Source organism: Sylvia atricapilla, chromosome 8 (assembly GCF_009819655.1).
Source record: "Sylvia atricapilla isolate bSylAtr1 chromosome 8, bSylAtr1.pri, whole genome shotgun sequence".
NCBI classification, from domain to species: domain Eukaryota; kingdom Metazoa; phylum Chordata; class Aves; order Passeriformes; family Sylviidae; genus Sylvia; species Sylvia atricapilla.
Genome location: NC_089147.1, coordinates 2,295,348 through 2,316,323, shown reverse-complemented (window position 1 = coordinate 2,316,323; position 20,976 = coordinate 2,295,348). Strand labels below are relative to the sequence as shown.

Here is a 20,976-nt window from a genome sequence, read left to right as displayed (position 1 = left end):
TTGTTATGAATTTTCCTCTTTTCTCTGGGAATGACTCCCAGGATCGTTTCCTCAATGTCCTCAGATGGCTTTTTTATTATGGATGGAGCATTTTTGCCCTGATTTCTGCTGTTGTCCGTGAACCTTGGCTGAGTGTTGCCATTTAAAACCTCCTCAATGAGTTTTTTGCTGTGCATAGGTCGTATTTTCTTCTTGCACCAAAACTGAACCTTCAGTGCTCAGGCGATGGGAGAGCGTAAAACAGGCTTTAAATAAATTTAAACTTCCAGCAAACATTGCTTTTACTTTCAGCTTCCTTATGCCACGAGGAGGAAAAAGAAAAAATAATAAAAAATAAACCACGGTATTGATTTGACCTGCAAATTTTATCTCCTGCTTTGCTCTCTTGCAGGTCCAGGATGGAACATTCCCGCTCGCTCCTGCTGCTCGGTGTTAGTTTTACTTTTGCACAAGCTCTGCCACCCAACGGGACTGAACTGCCCCAAACAACCACAAGAACCAGTAAGGAGCAGGGGTAGGACGGGCGTGGAGCCCAGGGAGGATTCCCTGTGCCGCATCCTGGGTGTTCATGGACATAGCTGGGGTTGGTCCGCACGTGAGCGGAGTTGGGGTTTTGCTTTCTCTTTCCTCCAGGGCGGAGGTGGAGGAGCTGCGAGGTCTGCCTGGCCCAGGAGTGGTGTGTTTGCTTTTTATTGTGTTTTATTAGGGTCAGGGTTCAACGTGTGACGTGGTTTTTGGTTTTGTTTGTTGGTTTGGTTTGATTTTTTGGGGTGGTTTTTTTTTGTTTGTTTGTTGTTGTTGGTTTTTTTGTTGTTTTTTTGTGTGTGTGTGGGTTTTTTGGTTGTTTTTTTTTGGTTGTTTTTTTTTGGTTGGTTTTTTTTGGTTGGTTTTTTTTGGTTGGTTTTTTTTGGTTGGTTTTTTTTGGTTGGTTTTTTTTGGTTGTTTGTGTTTGGTTGTTTGTGTTTGGTTGTTTGTGTTTGGTTGTTTGTGTTTGGTTGTTTGTGTTTGGTTGTTTGTGTTTGGTTGTTTGTGTTTGGTTGTTTGTGTTTGGTTGTTTGTGTTTGGTTGTTTGTGTTTGGTTGTTTGTGTTTGGTTGTTTGTGTTTGGTTGTTTGTTTTTGGGTTTTTTTTGGAGTTTTTTTGTGGGGTTTTTTGGGGGTTTTTTGGTTTTTTGTTTGTTTGTTTGTTTGGGTTTTTTTGGGTTTTTTTGTTTTGTTTGGACTTAAATGTTTATTAATTCCTATTTATATTGCAGTCTCACAGATTGTGAGTTCCACAGCACTTTTAGCTAACAAACTAAAAAATGGCTCTCCATCTCTCTCTCTCCCTCTCTAAGGCCTTTTAAAGGATAAATTAGCTAATTAAGAAATTACACTTAAATTCTTTTTACTTTTAACCTAATAACCAACCACCCGTGGCTTGCAATGTGAACTTTTCTATTTAATTACAAAATACCACCTAAACTTATGAAGAAGGTGAAAAAGAAGGATTTGCTTCTGCTTTAAAATTGCTATTTTGCTTTATATATATTACTGTATTTTAAAACTTTAAACTCTGGAGTTTTTTTACCATGTGATATTACACACTTGTATTGAAATTTATATATAATTATATATATAATATATATTATGTGTATATTACTATATACTTTATATATATAACTATATTTTAAAACTTCAAACTCAAGGGTTTTTTTACTTGAGAGTTTATACTACACAGTTCTATTAAAATTTAAATATAATTATATATAATATATTTATATATAACTATATAATCATAGTTATATATAATTATATTATATAGAATTAGATATATAATATTATATCGTATATATAACTATATTAATTATATATATACACAATATTTATATATAACTATATACTTAATATATATAAAGCTATATTTTAAAACCTTAAACTCTCCAAGTTTTTCACCATGTGATATCACACACTTCGATTCAAATGACACACTTGTGATCCTGGGTGTGTAATCAGGTGTAATCCACACCTAAAAATTCTGTTATTTAATTTTGGGAACCTTTTCTAGGTCCTCAGTTCCAGTGCAGTGTTTTCCTGGGGGTCAGTGCCTGTGAGCACAGAAAGGCTGGAATTCTCAGTGCCCAGGGTTCCAACACAGGGGATGTGGGCACAGATAACAGGGAGTAATTTTCATTATTCAGCAGCATTAAATAAATTGAAGCACCACGAGGGAGCTTTCCACAGGTTCTGTGTCTTCTTCTGTGAGGACCCGAGGAGGGTGTGAAGTGCAGGAAGGTCCTGTCAGGTGAAAAACAGCAGAGTTCTTGTTCCAAGAGCTGAGAGCCATCTCCTCCCCTCTGGGCCACCACAGCACCTTCTGTTCATCCTCATTTCTTGTTTGCAGAATTTCTTCCTCCTCCTCCAACCCTCCCACAGCCACGTCCTGGCAGTCCCAGGGAGAGGCTTGTTCAAGGGAAATTTGGGGGTTTGTGGAGGTGCCCAAGGCCAGGTTGGACAGGGCTTGGAGCAGTCACGGTGTCCCTGCCCCAGGGATGGATTGGGATAACGTGTGAGGCTCCTTCCAGCCCAGACCAGGGAGATGAAGCTGCTGCTGTCCCATAAATGTTTTGATGAACGCTCGGGTCGCTGTTGTTGGCGCCCAGCGTTTCACAGGAGGCTGACCTGCTGCTTTATCTGCTTCTCATCTGCCTGTGAACTGCACACCCCTGAGCAAGGAGAGGCATCCAGTGCCTTGGCTCGTGGCCCCTGCGATTGTGTTGGCTCTCAGCTGCTGTAATTTAAATGGGAAATTGGGGAGATTTCAATGGGATCTTGGGAAGAAAATGAGGATGAGGAGGCACAGGGTTCCCAGAGCAGCTGTGGCTGCCCCTGGATCCCTGGCAGTGCCCAAGGCCAGGCTGGATGGAGGCTGGAGCCAGCTGCACAGTGGCAGTGTCCCTGCCATGGCAGGGGTGGAACAGGATCATTTGGAGGATCTTTCCATCCCAAACCTGTCCTTGATTCGCTGCTAATTCCAGTTGAGAGCAATTCCCTTCCCCAGAATGTGACTGTGGGGTGGCTGCAGCTCCTCCCAGGCACTCCCAGAGCTCGGAAGGGGAAGTGGAAATTGAGGGAACAAGGGGCACCACCATCAGCAATGACAATCTGAGTGTGGCTGTGCTTCGTGCTCCCAAAAAACCCGAGTTATTAATAGAAACGAAGCTTTAGCCGAGTGTAAATTCGCTAATTAATCAGTTTGAAGGATTGTCGAGTAGGTTTTGGCCCCTGCTTTTTGTCTGGCACCTGGAGCTGTAGAAAAACCAAGTTACTAATATTGGGCTGAATATGTCAGAATAAGGGAATTGAGAAGGGGAAGTCACTTGTTGTTTTTATCGTTTCCCAGAATTTTAATAATGTGAGTACAAAAGGGAGTTTTGCCATCAGTGTTGTTCATCTGCAACACTTAATTCCAAATTGTGTTGAATTTAAGCCTGATAATATAGATAAGGGTAATCTGATCGTCCCTATTTTAATTAAATCTTAATTTCAGTGATGTGATTCAGAAATGATTGGTGTGACTGAAACTGTTTTCCCTAAATATCAAAACCTTCCTGGCTTTGCAGTGAGGAAGAGTTTTGTCTGAGAGACAAGTAGGTGCACCCTGAAAACGCATCGCTGCAGAACGAGTGCCAAGATAATTGGGTTATCTAATCAATTTGATAGCCACTGAACTAATAAGGCATTTTTAAATACAACAGTGAAGATTTTTGATTGAAGCATAAAGAAAACTCCATTTAGCAGACTATGGAAAGAACGAGAAGATCCTAAAAAAATTCAGCTTTCCTTTTGCATGCTAATTTGACGAGTGATCCCAAAAGATACTTTTGATTCTGAAAGGAACAGGTATAAATGGGTTCATGTCATTATTTGAGCTGCCTTGAATTTTTTTTTTTTTCCCCCAAGATTTGCTGAATTACAATGTCAGCTTTGTTCTTATTTAAAACACGGTTACCTTGTCTGGATGGGTGGATTTTTAGCACTGCTGCCATTTTACTTCCTACGAGAACACCCTGAAATTGCTGCCATGGAATTGCCCTTTCAGAAAATGAGAATATTCTGGGCTTTATTGCACTGCCATTTACTGGAAATTTACCCTGATCTTTACTCCAGGTATTCAAGTGCATTAAATAAATATAAACCATTAAACCACAGAATGGTTTGGGTTGGAAGGGACCATCTAGTTCTGACTTCCAAGCTGGTATTTATTAGGATTTCCATAAATAAATGTTATTTCCAGTAGAGACACCTCAATGCTGTCAGATCCTTGTTACAGACTGTTTATTCATGATATTGTCCACGACAATCCCATAACTCCTGGTAATTCAAACATTTGTAAATTCCCCAGGATTAATCAGAGTCTGGATTGTTTTACTTCCTCTTGTATTTTTACTTGTGGAGTCGCTGAAATGTGAAAGCAGCCTGGGAGTTGCAGTTGTAAAGCTTTAAATACCTTTCCAAATGTTTCCATTCCGCTGCTATTTACTCCAGGAGGGTTCATGGTGCCTTTGAATCCTTTTCAATTCCTTTTTCTCACTGAACCTTCACAGGGAATGAATTTATCAGAGGAGCTGCAGGTTAAAAGGCAGGAAATGGGGCGGCTTTGGGACTCCTGTTTAGTGCTGGTTTCGACTTCCAACAAGTCACTGAGGATGTGAAAATAAAATTATTTCCCTCTCTGCTCCACTCTGGAGTGACCCCAGCCAGGACCCCGTGTCCAGCCCCGGGGTCCCCAGCACGGGGAGGAGCTGGAGCTGTTGGAATGAATCCAGAGCAGGAACCAGAATGATCAGTGGGATGGAGGAAAGGCTTGGGAGAGCTGGGATGGTTCAGACTGGGGATGAGAAGTTTTGGGGTGACCTCACTGTGACCTCACAGAGCCTAAAGGGGCTCCAGGAGAGCTGGAGAGGGGCTGGGGACAAGGGATGGAGGGACAGGACACAGGGAATGGCTTTAGACTGACAGTGGGGAGGTTTAGATGGGATTTTGGGCAGGAATTGTTCCCTGGCAGGGTGGGCAGGGCTGGCACAGGGTGCCCAGAGCAGATCCCTGGCAGTGCCCAAGGCCAGGCTGGACATTGGGGCTTGGAGCAAAATGGGACAGTGGGAGGTGTCCCTGCCATAGCAGGGGTGGCACTGGGTGATTTTTAAGGTGTCTTCCATCCCAAACCATTCTGTGACTCTAAAATCCAGAGGTGGGACTTCCCTGCGAGCCTCGTGGTGGAGAAAATGAGGCAGCAGCAGAAAACTGAGTCATGAAGAAGGAATCTGCCTCATTTTATTTGGTATTTAAATGCCAAGGGGATGCTCTGCTGGTAGACACTCAATTCCAAGAATCAGTTTGCAGAGCAGAAGTTCAGAAATGGGTGGTTTGGGATCAGACATGGGTGGTTTGGGTGGCATTTAAAGGTCCCTCCAGCCCAGACTGAGGTGCTGTGACTGCAGTGGCAGGTGGGCTGTGCTGACTTTGCCTTAGTGGGACTCAGCTCTGAGATATTAAATTCACATTTGCTGCTGCTGTTGCCTGCTGCCTGTGGGTGCTGCTTTCCCTCCCCTACCTGTCTGTTTTCCTTTGCTCTTCCTTTGTTTCGTGTTTTTTTTTTTTGTTTGTTTGTTTTTTTGTGGTTTTTTTTTCCCCCCGCTGTTTTGGGTTTGTGCTTCACATGTGCCAAACAAATCTCCTGGCTATCAGCTGCCCATCAGCTGCTTCCCTCCTGCAGCCATGGCAGGGTTGGGGTTTTCGCTTCCAAAAATAGCCTTTATTAGGGAGGGTTTAGTGTGGGTTTCGCCACATTCTTCTTTTCAAAACCCAGAGATGCCACAAACAATTGTCTGTGATTTCTCTGGGTTTTGGAAAGAAGATCAGGCCTGTGCAGAAACAGAGTTGGTTCTTGTGAGATTTCTCCTGTGCTCACATAAAGAGGATTTTGTTTTAGTGTCACTCACCAGAATAATTTCAGGTTTAAGGGCAAACTTTGCCTTGCCAGCTTGCTTTTGTAGAGGGGGGAAATAAAGTGTTTTAATCACATAATTTACCCCAAAATGCCAAGGATGGAGAAATGTCCAAGGATGGAGAAAATCCGAGTTGGGGAGGAGTGTGGAGGGAGCATATCACATCAGCATCAATCTGATATTGCTATCATATATCAATTGTGATCTCTATTATAATAACACACTGCTGTTAATTCCCTGTTTCCTTGGGGGTGGCTTTGTGTTTGTCACTCCTGGGAAGCGGGAACGTCCCAACTCTGGAGGAAATGCTGCTGCACTTCAGAAAGAGGCAGGGGCCAGCAGCACCAGGAATTGAGTCAGGGAGAGCCCTGAGTCAGCCTTGGTGGGTGCACAGGAAGCACCAGGGGCTGTCAGCATCCTCCTGGTGCTAATTCCCCTCTCTGGTGAATATTAAAATCGCATTTTCATTGTATCTCAAAAAAAAAATACCCTTGGGCTGATCCGTGGCTGGCTGTGAACAGAAATCCCGATGGTTTTGGGCCACAATTCCTGGACTGGGAGCAGTGGAAAAGTTTCCCTGCTTTGGAGGATTTGTCCCTCCTGCATCCATTTGCTCCAGTGTTTCAGTCATCAATTTTTAAAGAAATTTGGATTAAAAAGTTATTTCAGGCCCTTGAAATCCCCCTGGGTCTGGAGGCAGTTGTGTTGGTCAGAGATTTTTCAGCCTCTGAGCCTGCAGTGACCTCAATTTTAACTTTCTTAAAATTTAACTTTCTTTATATTTAACAAAAAAAAAAAAAAAAGAAAAAAAAAGCTATTTTAGGGCTCCATATATAAAATTACTGATATTAAAGAAAATAGAGGTGAAAAAGGAAACCACACTGTGCCTTACTCACAGGCTCTGCACGGGTGACGCCATTGGGAAGCAGCTGCAAGGATTTGGGAACAGATTTGGCCAGGTATAAAGAAAAAGTGACTTCTAGTGGATTTTGACCCAATTTCTTTGTGAAATGGACAGAGGAGAAGCGAGATCTTGGGGCAGAGAATTAAATCAGTCGTGGCAGGGCTTGACTAAAGAAATGAGCAGTTGTTTGGCAGAAGGTTCAGCTTCTCTTTTCCTGGCTTGGGTTGAGCTTTCAGCGTTTGTCTGGGAATCAGTTCTCCAAAGACACCTCAAAAATGGTGCAGCAGTTCTGTGAAAGGAAGAGAGGGGTGATTTTTTTTTTTATTGTGTAACGGGAAATTTTAATTCCCTCATGATGCAAACTTGGTGTTGTTTTCCCCCCATCCTCATGTCATGAAGCTCAAGAGAACCAACACAAACCCCAAAATGCTGGAGCATTCTGAGGTGCTGAGGGTGTCATTTCCAAACTCCATGGAAGTGGCTGCACTTTGTCTGTGAGGGACAAAAAAAGGGATTTTTTTTTTTTTTTGTGTTTGTTTCCTTGCCAGCCCTTGGCTTCCAGACAAAACACCCCACAGAAAGCGTTGGGTGGTTATTCATCCTCACCCAGACACTCCTTCCAAGAGTGATTTCCCTGAAACCCTGCCAAGTCGTGGCTCCTGATTGCAGTTTTGTCATGCCTGTCACTTTTATCTTGATGCACCACTTAAATGTCATCCCTTGTGTGTTTTATTGCCTTCCCAGGCTGTGGATTGTGATGTTGACTTAGGAGCTCTTTTTTTCCTTGTGTGTCCTGAGCTCACCTGTGCCTCTAAAGGAATTTTTTTTTCCCATGCCCTGGTGAAGCACCCAGAGTTTCCAGCTGCTCCCAACACTCAGATGGTTTTGCAGCCATCAGTGCTGGGTGTTTGTTTGTTCCACACGAATTCCTTTATGAATTATTGCAGGTGTTACCTACTCCTAAATATTTTTAGGATTCCTGGAATTTTTTGGGCAGGAAGGGACCTTAAAAAACACCCAGTGCCACCCCTGCCATGGCAGGGACACCTCCCACTGCCCCAGGCTGCTCCAACCCCAGTGTCCAGCCTGGCCTTGGGCATTCCAGGGATCCAGGGGCAGCCACAGCTGCTCTGGGAATTCCAGCCCAGCTCCTCCCCATACTCACAGGGAACAATTCCTGCCCAAAATCCCATCTAAATCTCCCCACTTTCAGCTTAGAGCCATTCCCTGTGTCCTGTCCCTCCAGCCCTTGTCCCCAGCCCCTCTCCAGCTCTCCTGGAGCCCCTTTAGGCCCTGCCAGGAGCTCTCAGGTGTCCCCAGAGCCTTCTCCTCTCCAGACCAAACAGTTTTGATTTTATCTCCCTTAAGCTTGGAATTTTTTGGGAAAACACAATTAAGCCCAAACCATTCCATTGGAGTTGAACATATTTTGTTGGAGTTAATTTATGAGTTCAATAACCCATTTGGAACATTTAAATAGTAATAATTTAAATCATGTCTATCACATTATTCAGAGTATATTTTCATATCTTACCCTAAACCCTCTTCTTTGAAAGTGGATCCTTTTTTAATTGATGAAGAGACTCTTCCCATCTGCTCCCATCTTGGATTTCAGCTCCACTGGAAGCTGGGAGGTTTTTCAGTGAAATATTTTATTGAATCCCAAAATTATTTGGGTTGGAAGGGACCTTAAAAATTTCTCAGTGCCACTCCTGCCATGGGCAGGGACACATCCCACTACCTCAGGGTGCTCCATCCTGGCCTTGGACACTTCCAGGGATCCAGGGACAGCCATAGCTGCTCTGGGAATTCCATCCCGGCTCCTCTCCTCCCTCACAGCCAGGAATTCCTTCCCAATCTCCCATCCATCCCTTCCATCTGTCAGCTCTCAAGGACCACTGTAGGAATGTCAAAAATCCTATTAAAAGTGTGTAAATGTAGTTTAGAAGGGGAAAAAAAATTTGCAAAATGCCAGCAGCAACAGAAATCTCCCTAATTTTGGAAGGGTGGCTGTAGGGTTGTGTTTTTGCTTGCTGGAGGTTCAGGCTGGGAGTTTGGCTTCCTTCAGTGAAGCATGTTGGGTTTTTAATGATTTTAATCTGTTCTGTGTTGAATTATTCAGCAGAACTAAAAAGGTTACAGAAGCATAATGAAAGTGAAAGGTAAAGAGACACATCCATAAAGACACTGTGAACAGAAGGGCGAGACTCGGAGTTTGTACCAGATATAACAAAGATGTTCTTCAATCTCCATGCTGAGAAAAACGTCATTATTCCTGCTTGTTCCTGTGTTTAGATAGAATTTCAGTGGATAAAATCTGTATGAAAGGTGGTGGGTTTTTTGGGGTGGTTGAGAAGCAGCTAATGTGCATAAAGGCACTGCAGCAAAATTTTTAAAAGGGCTTCAAGTTCAGCTTGGTACCTTAGAGCTGTTCAATTTTCTCTGATGACAGGTAAATTTAAAAATATCCTTGATTTTTCTCAGCAGCAGTGGTTTGGTTGTGCTTTTGATGAGGGAGAAAAAAACTAAAAGAAATTAACTTTCATTTTGAGCTTTGCCTGTGTCAGGTAATTAACAGCTTTTAGCAAGCAGAGGCAGACAATTGGACAGAACTTTTGGTGCCTAAAGCACAGCTTTTGTGCCAGACGAGGCAATCCCTGTCTAATATTCCATGTTTCTCGTCCCATCCCCAGACTCCACCGAGGAGAACACCTTGCACAAGGAGCTGCTGACTTCCCTGCTGATCCTGGTGCTGGTGGTGATCATCTTCGTGGTGCTGGTGGGGTATTTTTTCAGGTGGGTGTTTTTTATTTTGGGCTCAGCCCCATCCCTCGTGCCCTCCCACGGAAGCGGGAGGGCGGCAGAGCCGCGGCTCCAACCCGGCCGTGCTCTCCCTGCCAGCATGAACAGAAAGAGCTTCTCCAGAATTACTTGGTTTGTAATAAAAAAAGGGCTGAGGAGGGGGGAAAACAGCTGCTCTCCTCTTGGCAGAATTGCCAGGTGAACGTGGTGCCTCTGTTCCAGGTTCAGGAGACACAGGAAAGCTGTGGTGAACTCCGGCGACAAGAAGATGCCAAATGGGATCTTGGAGGAACAAGGTATGGAGGGATTTGCTTTCAAAACTCTCGTTTTTGTATGTGTGTGTCTTATTCTTTCATTCAAAGTTACTCAGAGTTTGCTTTTATTTCTAATCTAAGTGACGGGATTGGTATTAAAGAGAAAATAGTTTGAAAAATACAATCACAAATGGTTGGAGTGGACCTTAAATCCATCCAGTTCCACCCCTCATGCCATGTGCAGGGACGTCTCCCAGAACTTGATTGTCACATCCAAGCTGACCTTGGAATAGAAATCCATATTTAGAAATCCTTCTCAAGATAGAAAAATCTTAACTTTCAGTTGCTGGTTTGAAAGAGGTTTCACTTTAGGTTGCGTTGCAGCAAATGTTTCTGTGTAAAACTTGCCTGGGCTCTTTGGAGATGATTTACCAGGATGCCAGCTGAGATCCAAGTTTGTGACACTGTGGTCCTTGTATTTAGAGAAGGAATTGCAGTATTTCTTCCTAGAGTGTGGAAAATGTTCTTAAAGTGTGGAAAAAGTTCTTAAAATTTCTTCTTAAAACGAGGAAAAAAGTCCTTATCGCTTTGTGAAGACGCTGGGTGGTTTCTGAACTTGAAACAGGGGCTTGAGATGGGGCAGTTTGAAGCCAGAGGCAGTGAAATAAAGCACTCTGAGGAGTTCAGAATGTTCCCCCCCTGGCTGGAGTTGTGCTGGGTTTGTTTCTTCCTGTGTGGAGCCCCAGCTCAAACCTGGAAGGGCTGGGGCAAGTTGTTTTAACCGCAACCCAGAGCAAAGCGATGAAGTTAAAGATAAAATGATCCCTCCGTGGTCTGTGTCAGTGCCACTTGGCCCTGTGAGACGAGAGAGTGGAAGAGGGTGGCAGTCAGAGGGAAAGTCAAAACCCTAAAAATACCCATCAGCTTCCTGCTGGGTTGTTCCTGTGCACAGGGGCAGCAGCTCCTCTTGGGGCACAGCTTCTGTTGACTGCCAAGTTAAAGATAAATTTATAATTAATATTATCATAATTTCCCCTCAAAATGAAACAATCTCGCAGCATCTCCTTGGTGCTAGGTGCCAAAAGCTGTCCTTGCCCTGTCAGCAGAAAGAACCTTCTCCTTTTCTGGATAAAACTTGGTCATTTTGAATCCAGTAGAGAAACCATTAAATGGAGAAACCATTAAATAGAGAAACCATTGATTTCACCAGGAGTGGTTCTTCTTGGTATCATTTTCTTCTCAAAGCAACCCCTTGGCCTATGATTTGGTGCTTTCATTTCCTTTAAATCACCTTTTTCACCTCGGAGCGTCGTGGTAGAAGTTTGTTTCGGCATCTTTCAGCCTCGAGGTTGGTTTGTAGTTGGAAATCTCTGGCTCTGGCCATGCCTTGAACATACCCTGCCCTTGTCCTGACAGAACAACAACGGGTCATGCTGCTCAGCAGGTCTCCCTCGGGCCCCAAGAAGTATTTCCCTATTCCAGTGGAACACCTGGAGGAGGAAATCCGGATACGCTCGGCAGACGAGGGGAAACTCTTCAGGGAGGAGTTTAATGTGAGTTTTTACACGTGGATGGGTGAAAAAGGAGGGGAAACCAAAATACCTGCGAGTATTAATAATTCTTGTGTTTGGTGCGTGATTGGTGCTGTTCCTGTGGGTTCTGTCGTGTTGTGGGGACCCTTCATCTGGTAAAACCTGGGATTTTTACTGATCTATGATGCTAAATCGGTGTTATGTGAATTGTTTAACATTTAAAGAAGGTCTTGAGTGTTTGGCTGAAGCTGGAGGAGAGGAACTTTGAATGTGAATCTCTTTAGGGTTGATTTTCTTGATGGTGGAGAGGTTTGTGGGGATCTGGGTGTTTCACCTCCATGGGAAGTACTCAGAGGAGAGGACACAGTGTGGCCTTAACATTGCCCTGCTGAGGTTTGAATTCTTTTTTTCCTGATAATTCAACTTTTTGCTCTTCTTTTTTTCCTGATAATACAACTTTTTGCTCCCAGCACTCCCCTCTTCCTATCTCCTGTGCCCTGGCACAGAGTTCTGTGAGGTGCAGGATTCCTGTGGAGAAGCAGCACCAGGAGCCTCCATTTGAGGCCTTTTCCAGACTTTTGATGGCTTTTTTCACTTCCCTCCACAGCAGAAGCAGAGCAGGAGCTGAAATGTCAGGCGTGGATTAGCAGGAGCCAAAGCACGTGTTAATTAGGCCGGCTGTCGAGTTACCTTTCTTAATTGGGAGCATATTCAGAGCTGCAGTTTGCTTGCTGATAAATTTAAACCACAGAATTTTGCCTTATCAGACAGGGAGCACTGTGGAAATCCTTATCAGAGCTGACAAAAGGGAAGTGAGAAGCAGCTTGCCAAGGTGTGCGCTGGTGAATTTTGACTCTCCCCATTCATTTCCTCTGAGGCTCAGAGTGAAGCAAACCTTCTGGTTTTTAATTTTTAAGCCCCTCTTTGCTTTGGTAATTTTCTGCCTCATGCTCTGAGCCTGTGGGATTCTGTCCACACCCAAAACTCTGGGGTTTGATCCCCAAAAATGAGCAGTGATGGTGTTGGGGGTTGGATGGGGTTGATGCTCAGTGTGGGTTTTTTCCTTTGGCTGGATGAGCTGCTCCAGGCTGAGAGGGCTGGAAGTGTCCAAGGGCCACGTTGGATGGGGCTTGGAGCACTCTGGGATGGTCCCTGCCCATGGGAGGGTGGGACTGGGTGAGCTTTAAAAGATCTTCCCAACCCAACCCATACCAGGATTCTCTGGTTCTGTGCCTCAGCCCTGCCCTGGGGGATGCTCCAGGGATCTCTGCCCACCCCACACAGCCTGATCCCACATCCCTGGGAATGCAGATCCGGGAGCTCCAGTGGGGGTTAGGAACAAATTTGGGCTGAAAATGGAGCTGGCACCGCCCAGACACGTGCACCAACCTGAGAAGTTTGGCCCTGAGTAAGTTTTGGTTTTTTTTGGTAAAAATAAAGCAGACACTAAAAGATGAAGGCAGAAAAGAGTTTTGAGGACAGTTCCTGACTTTGAGGACGGTTCTCTTAGATGTATGTGCCTAATGGTGCTCTCCAGCACCTTTGATTCTGTCCTTGAAGCCTGAATGACCCTTGAGAGGTGCATTGCACCCCTTGGACACTCACCAGAATAGCAGAGGCTCCTTTTTTTTTTGGTCATGTGATTCCTTTTAGAACACTCGAGTGCAAGGAGAATGTGTTCTGTCGTCACAGGGAAAAAAAAAACAAAACCCACTTATTTTTTTATTTTCTTTCCTGTGAAGCCCCTACCTCTGTTGATCCTCCCTGGCAGTCTGGGATTATTGCCTTGATTTTCAGATGAATTACTGAAAAGCTTCCCCCTAAAAGTTTTGTTTTGCAGTTTTAATTCTGGCTGGATTAAGACATCCCTGTGGCTCATTCAGTTTTAAAAAGGAAGGAAATTTTTCTCATTTAGTGCTAAAAAAGGTGGAAATTTGGCTCTTCCAGTGCTAGAAAAAGGAGGAGATGTGCTGATCCTGGGTGGGTTGAGCCTCTCAAAGCTTCAGTGGGATTTTAGGGTTGCTGCCCAGCGGGGACAGGTCAGTGTGGTGGCAGCTGATGATGACCCAGGGCCGGCAGGACTCGTCAGCTCCTCGTGATTTGGGGAGATGGGAGGATGTGCAGAGGAGCAGCCGGAGTGAATCACATCCTCCCCAGTGGGTGGGAGCAGGAGCTGGGCTCACCACCCACTCTGGGGCACAAGCAGCTTCCTGGGAAGATGCCAAGGTCCAGGAGCAGGGCATGGAGAGGTGATTTGGCCAAAGGTAATGCCTTTTCATGAGTTTTCCACATGAAAATTCAGAATTTCCCTGGCTGGTAATTGAAAATCAGGTGCCTGGCTAAGTTTGAAGAGGTTGTGTTTAAAAAGAGAATTATTTCCTAGAGTCACAGAACGGTTTGGGTTGGACGGAGTTTAAAGATCATCCAGTTCCATCCTGTGGGCAGGGACGCCTTCCACTCTTCCTTTTGAGACAAAAATTTAGTTTTTGCGTTTCATAAATGTACTTAAATCAGCAAAATGGGCAGCTGAAAAGCCACGAGCTTCATTCACATCAGGAATTAAGGAGTCTGCTGACAGCAGCTTTCTTCTTCAGCCCTCTTTTTCACCTCCTTTCTTTTCCATTCACGGCTTTACGTGCCGCAAAAGCCCCAACAGACCAAAGCCACAAGTGCAGGGTGCTGTTTCCTGTGTGGTGGAGGATCAGTGCTCCCCATGGCCCCCTCTCCTCCTGTGTCACCCTGACAGCCTTCGCTGTTGTGGGGGAATTCCAGCCCTGCTCTCTGCCCTCCCTGACCATGTTTTTCCTTGCCCCGTGTGACTCAAACTGGGCAGGGGAGGCACAAGAGTGGGAGAAGGTGGTGATGCCTCCCCGAAATGCTGGGATTTTACCTCAGTGGGATCCGGCACTGGGGGTTTTGGAGTTCAGTTAATGGGACTTTATGAATTCCACTTCAAGGAACTTCTCAAAATCCAGTTCTGGTTTGGTCCATCTGCAGCGGCAGCGTCTCAGCTGTGGAGCAGCTCCACCTTGGGCACCTCCTTGCTTTCATCATCACCCTCTTCTCTTTTTTTTCTTTGGTTTATTGCCCTCCATGACTCTTTGGGGTTTTTATTTTGAAGCCAGGCTAAATTCACCTGGGCTCAGCCCTCGCTCACAGAACTCAACCCGCAACGCGTAAAAACCCCACAAATTATTTCTCCTTCCTCCTTTTCACCCAGGGCTGGGCCTTCACCTGCAGAGCAGAGCGAGGTATTGGATATTTGATGATATTTGATGGGGTCAGGCTCTGTTCCTGTCCCTGAGCCCAGGGTGGGTGCCCTCAGTGGCGTGGAGCTGGCGTGGCAGATGGCAGCTCCAGGCAGCAGCTCGGAGTTTAACAGTTTGCTAAATAACTGTGATCTCCGAGGGGAAAAAAAAAAAATTCCCTTCCCTCTCTCCAACTGCTGAACTCGTTGTCTGCAGTGAAAATCTGCCAGGATGTAGTTGCCTGTTGGGAGAGGAATTAAAGTTACTGGGGGGGAAAAAAAAGTTGAAATATATTTAGTTCTGTTGGAAGCAAATTTTCCCCTAAGCCATGTGCACTCAAAATTATTTGTTTTCTAACACATTGACTCTCTCTCTCTCTATTTTTTTTTTTTCAGTCATTAACTTCTGGATATGTGCAGGGAACTTTTGAAATGGCAAATAAGGAAGAAAACAGGGAGAAGAACAGATATCCCAACATCCTGCCATGTAAGCCATTTGATTTTCTTTTAAACCAGACAATTAATTTTGGCATTGAGCTGGCCGCTGGTAGTGTTCATGGTCTGAAAATACTCAAATAAGAACAGTTTCACTGGTGAGAAATGCTGTTCATGTCTCATCTGTGATTTGGGAACTCTGTGCTTTTCCAGGTCTCCTGCTTGCAAGGAAATTTCAGATTTAATAACTTGCCAATGTCCTTGTTTCCTTTCAGATGATCATTCCAGAGTGATTTTGACCCAAATTGATGGAGTCCCACCTTCAGACTACATTAATGCATCATATATAGATGTGAGTTGAGAGTTGCCCACAACTGGCCAAATTTTGGAAATTAAGAAGTAATTCTCTGCTAACACACAGCGACCTTTCACCCTTTAACTTCTGTGGCATTTATTTCCACAGGGTTATAAAGAAAAGAATAAATTTATAGCGGCACAAGGTAACTCGTTCTCATTTCTCTCTTCTCTGTAGCTGAGGGCTGAGCACATTTAATTACAGATGTGTCTGAAAGGTTATTTTTAGCTGCAGGTGGTGGTCAGGTGTGAGGCTGGATTCAGAGGTTGCAGTTGAGATGAACTTGAAATACGTGTGAGGTGACCACCTCTAGACCTGTAGATTCTGCTCTGAGCAGAGGCTCATTTCCCCCTCCTGACCCTCTTTGCTTCAAAATTGGTGTCTCTTGATGATCCTTTCCAAGTTTGTTGTGGTCCCGGGGAATCTTGGCATGGGGAAGAGATGCAAAGTAGGAATTCCAAATGTTGCTCCTGCCATAGTTAAAAGATAAATAATATTTAAGAATTAATGTGGTAGAGAATCTTCCAGTGCCTAAAGGGGCTCCAGGAGAGCTGGAGAGGGACTGGGGAAAAGGATGGAGGGACAGGACACAGGGAATGGCTTTAAGCTGAAGGAGAGTGGATTTAGATGGGATTTTGGGAAGGAATTCCTGGCTGTGAGGGTGGGCAGGGCTGGCACAGGGTGCCCAGAGCAGCTGTGGCTGCCCCTGGATCCCTGGCAGTGCCCAAGGCCAGGCTGGAGCAACTGGGACAGTGGAATTTGTTCCTTCCCATGGCAGGGAGTGGAAAGTAAAATATTTTTAAAGTCCTTTTCAGCTCAGATCATTCTGGGATTCTATGAGTGATACTTCAAGAGAGGAGATTCCTTCTAAAAATGTAGATTTGGGTGCATGATTATGTAAAAGAAAACATTTGGGGGGGGGGTGTTATTTAGTACATAAATATACAAATTTGGTATTTTTCCAAAGCTGTGCAGGTGCAGCAAACAGCTCTGGGTGGGTGCCCAGGGCAGGGCTGTGGGGCTGCTCTGGGATCTGCTCCCTCCCCTCTCCTGAGCATCTCCCTGTTCTCTCTGCAGGACCCAAGCAGGAAACAGTCAATGACTTCTGGAGGATGATCTGGGAGCAGAAATCAGCCATTATTGTCATGTTAACCAACCTGAAAGAAAGAAAAGAGGTAAAGAGCTTTCACTGCTCTGGGATGTGCCCTGTGCTCCAAAAGCAGTCATGGCTGCTCAGGGTCTGACCAGGTGATTTCTGACCACTTCCTGCCCTGGGCCCTGTCAGCACGGCTGAGTTTCCGCTCAAAAATGTAGTTTTCACGTCTGAAATACTCATTTATATCAGGTGATCTCCAGGAGAAAATTCTGATGGCCACTCGTGTCCTGCGTAGCCCAGAGCCAAAGGAAAACTCCCGTGGTTTTATCCCAGTGGGAGGCTGCACTTGTGCATGGGGTGGATTAGGAGTGAAGATAAAAACTCTGTTCGTTTTCCTGAGAGTTTCAAAATACACAATTTGTCGACTAAAGCATTAAAGCTGCTTCGTTGTGAGGGTGCTGCTCCTGTCCCCCACTCCTCCCCTGAGGATGGGCATTCCTTGTTTTCCTCCTGGACTTGATTCTCCTGCACTCTCACTGCTGCTCACTAAAGCTCAAACAGCAAAGCCAAGCCATGAGGGCCAATTCCCAGTGTGAGCAGCCAGAATTGCTAAATCTGGATATTCCTGATGGCTCCAAAGGAGAGCTGCTTTGAATTTCTCACTGGCTGCAGCTAAAGCTCGAAAACAGAGTGAAAACCTCGCAGTTCCCACAGCTGGACAGCCTGTAACAAAGCTGCCAAACTGAAACAAAAGCTGTGGGGGCTGTGTAGGTTTGAAAAAAAAAAATAATTCAAAGCTGTTCTCACCTTCTCTGCATCAGTTTAAGGAGCAGTAGCAGGTGCTAAAGTCGTGCCAGATGTGGCGCTGTGCGCACTCACAGCTGTGTTCACCTTCCCTGGTTTCAGCTGTGAGTGTTTGGCAGTGAAAGCCAAGCCAGGGTGATGAAATTCCCTGTGTTTGGTTCTAAAATTCCTGTTGGAGCCCTGTGCACTGAGGATTCCAGCCTTTCTGTGCTCACAGACACTGACCCCCAAGCAAACACTGCATTGACCTGAGCCCTGGAAAAGGCTCCCAAAATTGAGTGACAGCACTGGGATTGTGGGTGTGTGGTTTGGATAGAAGTGTGGGATATCACAGGGTGGGAAACTCAGAGTTTAAGATTTAATAATATAGTAATATAGATATAAAGCAAGATGGAGGATTTAGGGCAGAGGCTGAGTTCTTCTTTTTCACCTTCTTTTTCATGATTTGGGTGGTGTTTTGTAATTGGGTAGAAAAATCCACATTGTGGGCCACGGGTGGTTGGTTATTGTGATAAAAGTAAAAATAATTTAGGTGTCATCTCATAATTGGACAGTTTATGCTTAAAAGGCCTCGTAGAGAAAGAGATTTGGCTCCATTTTTCACTTTGCTAGCTAGAAGTGCTATAGGACTCATGGTTTGTGAGGCTGTAATATAGACAGGAATTAATAAACATCTGAGTCAAACAAGAAATACTGTAATGAGCATTTAATCCCGACCCTGGCAAAAAGAAGACAAAAACCAACAAATTCCCCGTGTTTGGCCCTGAAATTCCCTGAGCTTGGCCCTGAAATTCCCTGAGCTTGGCCCTGAAATTCCCTGAGCTTGGCCCTGAAATTCCCTGAGCGTGGCCCTGAAATTCCCTGAGCGTGGCCCTGAAATTCCCTGTGTTTGGCCCTGAAATTCGCTGTGTTTGGCCCTGAAATTCGCTGTGTTTGGCCCTGAAATTCCCTGAGCTTGGCCCTGAAATTCCCTGTGTTTGGCCCTGAAATTCCCTGCACGTGGCCCTGAAATTCCCTGTGCTTGGCCCTGAAATTCCCTGTGCTTGGCCCTGAAATTCCCTGAGCTTGGCCCTGAAATTCCCTGCGCTTGGCCCTGAAATCCCCTGTGTTTTTTTGTGCAGGAGAAGTGTTTCCAGTACTGGCCTGACCAGGGCTGCTGGACCTACGGGAGCATCCGCGTGTCGGTGGAGGATTGCATCGTGCTGGTGGATTACACCATCCGCAAGTTCTGCGTGCAGTCGGTGAGGACACGGGGAATCCTTAGGGAAAGCTGGTAAAATCCCAAACGTTTGCTTGGAAGAAATGGAGGCAGGTGATTTAGGAGTGGAAAAAGGTGTGGTGCTTCTCTCCTGGGCAGAGAAGCCCCACAGAATTTCCACTGTAATTCATGGATTCTGGATTTTTGTGCTCCTTGGGACTGCGCAGCACAGGAGCAGGGATTTGATCTTTTGGGGGGGAAAAAAAGTTGCACAGATTAAAAAAAAAGTGAGTGAATTTGGATCTATTTGGGTATTTGGAAGAGTCGGTCTTACTCTTTGCAATCCTCTCCTGGGATTATTCCACTGAAAATTAATAATAAATGATACTTTTCCTTAGTTGTTTGTATTTTATACACGCTGTAAACTCCAAATCCTTGAGTCAGACCTGGAGTGTGGCGAGGAATAAAGCCATAAATAACCATGGCAGTCTGTTTATGAATCTTTGCATGAAAAATGAGATGTCAAACTCAGAGTCTGGATGTTCCTGCAGCTCCAGGAGGGATGCAAAGCTCCAAGGCTCGTCACACAGCTGCACTTCACCAGCTGGCCGGATTTTGGGGTGCCTTTCACACCTATTGGCATGCTGAAATTCCTGAAAAAGGTCAAAACCTTGAATCCTGCCCATGCTGGACCAATTGTGGTTCACTGTAGGTATGTATGTGCTCCCCAGGACGTTCTTAGTGGCTTGGCCTGGAGTTATTTATATATATATATAGAGTTTTTTTAAACGTATTTTTATCTCTTTTTAAATATTTAATATATATTTTATATATGTATTTATACTTATAGATATATTTACTAACATATTTCTATTCAAGGGTAATAAACTGCTGAGTTTTTGAGAGCCCAGAGTAAAAACAATTTCCAAATCTCTGTCTTTGCTGCCAGTTTAATGCTCAAACAGAAGTTGTTGTTCTGCTCTTTGGGGTTTTTTTTTGGGTTTTTTTGATGAGGGATCCCCATTGTTTGGTATAAATCTGTTCTTTGTCGCAAAAACAGACTGGTGGTAGAAATCTGTGGCCTTTGCCACTCAGTGCTGCTCTGGGAATTCATCCCCCACTTCTCCCACAGTCAAACTGCAGTTTTTTAATGGAAATTAGCCATGAAATGCCTGAAAAGTTTGGAAGAAAGACTTGAATTCAAGAGATTTAAATGCTGCAATTTTAAAAATGTGCTTTATCCCAATCCAGAAGCAAGCTGGTCCCTCACACAGGCACATCCTGCTGCCAAAGGCTGCTGCTAAACTGCTGAAGTCTTTAATGAAACTGAAACCAAACTCCCAAACACTTTGAAGAAAATAATTGCAACCTTTATAGCAACTGTAAACGAAACACTGAGCAAGAAGTTGCTTTTCAGGAGCAATTATCATTGCAAGGTTAATAATAAGGTTAATAAAGTTACAGCAAGGTTAATAAAAAGAAGATAAGAGCAGACTGAAAAGGAAAGAAGAGCAGCTTTGGCTGTCTGGGTCTTGTTTTTAAGGAAAAAAAGTTGTCAATTCCTGTATTTGTCTCTTTTTCCTTGCTGGAAATACTCCCTGGAAATGTGTGGTAGTGAAAAAAAGAGGGTGTTTGTCCTGCTGGGATTCACCTTCTCTCGCAGGTGTCATGAATAAAGGGCTTGGAAAAAAGCCATTTAGATGGGAAAAGTAGATTTGTCTCAATTGAGGATATTTTTACAGCCCTTTGCTGTGTGTGGAGTCTCATTCTGGGCTTGGGCTTTATTTGGCAGCAGCAGGAAACGCTGTGCTTGGCTTAACCAGCAGAAGGAAAGACAAAACCAAGGAAAATCCCAAATAATTTCCTTAAAACCTGCCGAGATTTCAATCTAAAGGGCCAGCAGAGCACAGTGAGGCCGTTGTGTGTCAGGGTCAGAAATAAAGGAGGACAGAGGTGACACTGAACTTCCCTCCGAGTTCAGGATGTGACACCACTGAATTGTTGGGAAGAGGAAAGGGAAGCCCATCAGCAGTGAGTAACCAGCCATTTTTAGGGAGCCTGTAGAAAAATCTGGCCCAGCCACTCTGGAGAAAACCTCTCCAGTGAGGTTTGGGAAGGGAATAAAACACTGATTTGGCATTTGGAAGTCAAGGAGTGAAAATGAGGAGTGGCAGAATTTTCTGTCGGTTCTTGTATTCTGTAAGTTTTTGGAAACAGGGTTTTTTTAGAAATAGAATTATTTTTTTTCAGTGGATAGAATAGGGCTTTTTTTAGAAATAAATAATAGAATTTTTTCAGTGGGAAAATTTCAGTGAGAATTTTTTTCAGAGAGGGACTTGGAGGAACAGCTGAGTAAGGGATGCC

At 44.6% G+C, this 20,976-nt stretch overlaps 1 protein-coding gene and 1 long non-coding RNA gene across 3 annotated transcripts in view; both read left to right on the top strand.

The window, feature by feature from the left end:
- The window catches only part of LOC136363946 (uncharacterized), a 151,515-nt gene that overhangs the window by 1,760 nt on the left and 128,779 nt on the right, over positions 1–20,976 (top strand). The gene's annotated exons all lie outside the window — the stretch shown is intronic.
- The window catches only part of PTPRE (protein tyrosine phosphatase receptor type E), a 33,206-nt gene continuing 12,623 nt past the window's right edge, over positions 394–20,976 (top strand). Inside the window, exons 1-10 of one of the 2 annotated variants that reach the window (XM_066323417.1) lie at positions 394–501; positions 9,583–9,685; positions 9,914–9,987; positions 11,362–11,498; positions 15,121–15,211; positions 15,435–15,511; positions 15,623–15,659; positions 16,592–16,689; positions 18,536–18,655; positions 19,164–19,324. In XM_066323417.1, the coding sequence (XP_066179514.1) occupies positions 399–501; positions 9,583–9,685; positions 9,914–9,987; positions 11,362–11,498; positions 15,121–15,211; positions 15,435–15,511; positions 15,623–15,659; positions 16,592–16,689; positions 18,536–18,655; positions 19,164–19,324 (1,001 nt within the window). In that variant the 5' untranslated portion in view covers positions 394–398. Of the gene's footprint in view, positions 502–9,582; positions 9,686–9,773; positions 9,824–9,913; positions 9,988–11,361; positions 11,499–15,120; positions 15,212–15,434; positions 15,512–15,622; positions 15,660–16,591; positions 16,690–18,535; positions 18,656–19,163; positions 19,325–20,976 lie in introns of those variants that run through there. The other variant, XM_066323418.1, reaches the window with a different exon arrangement.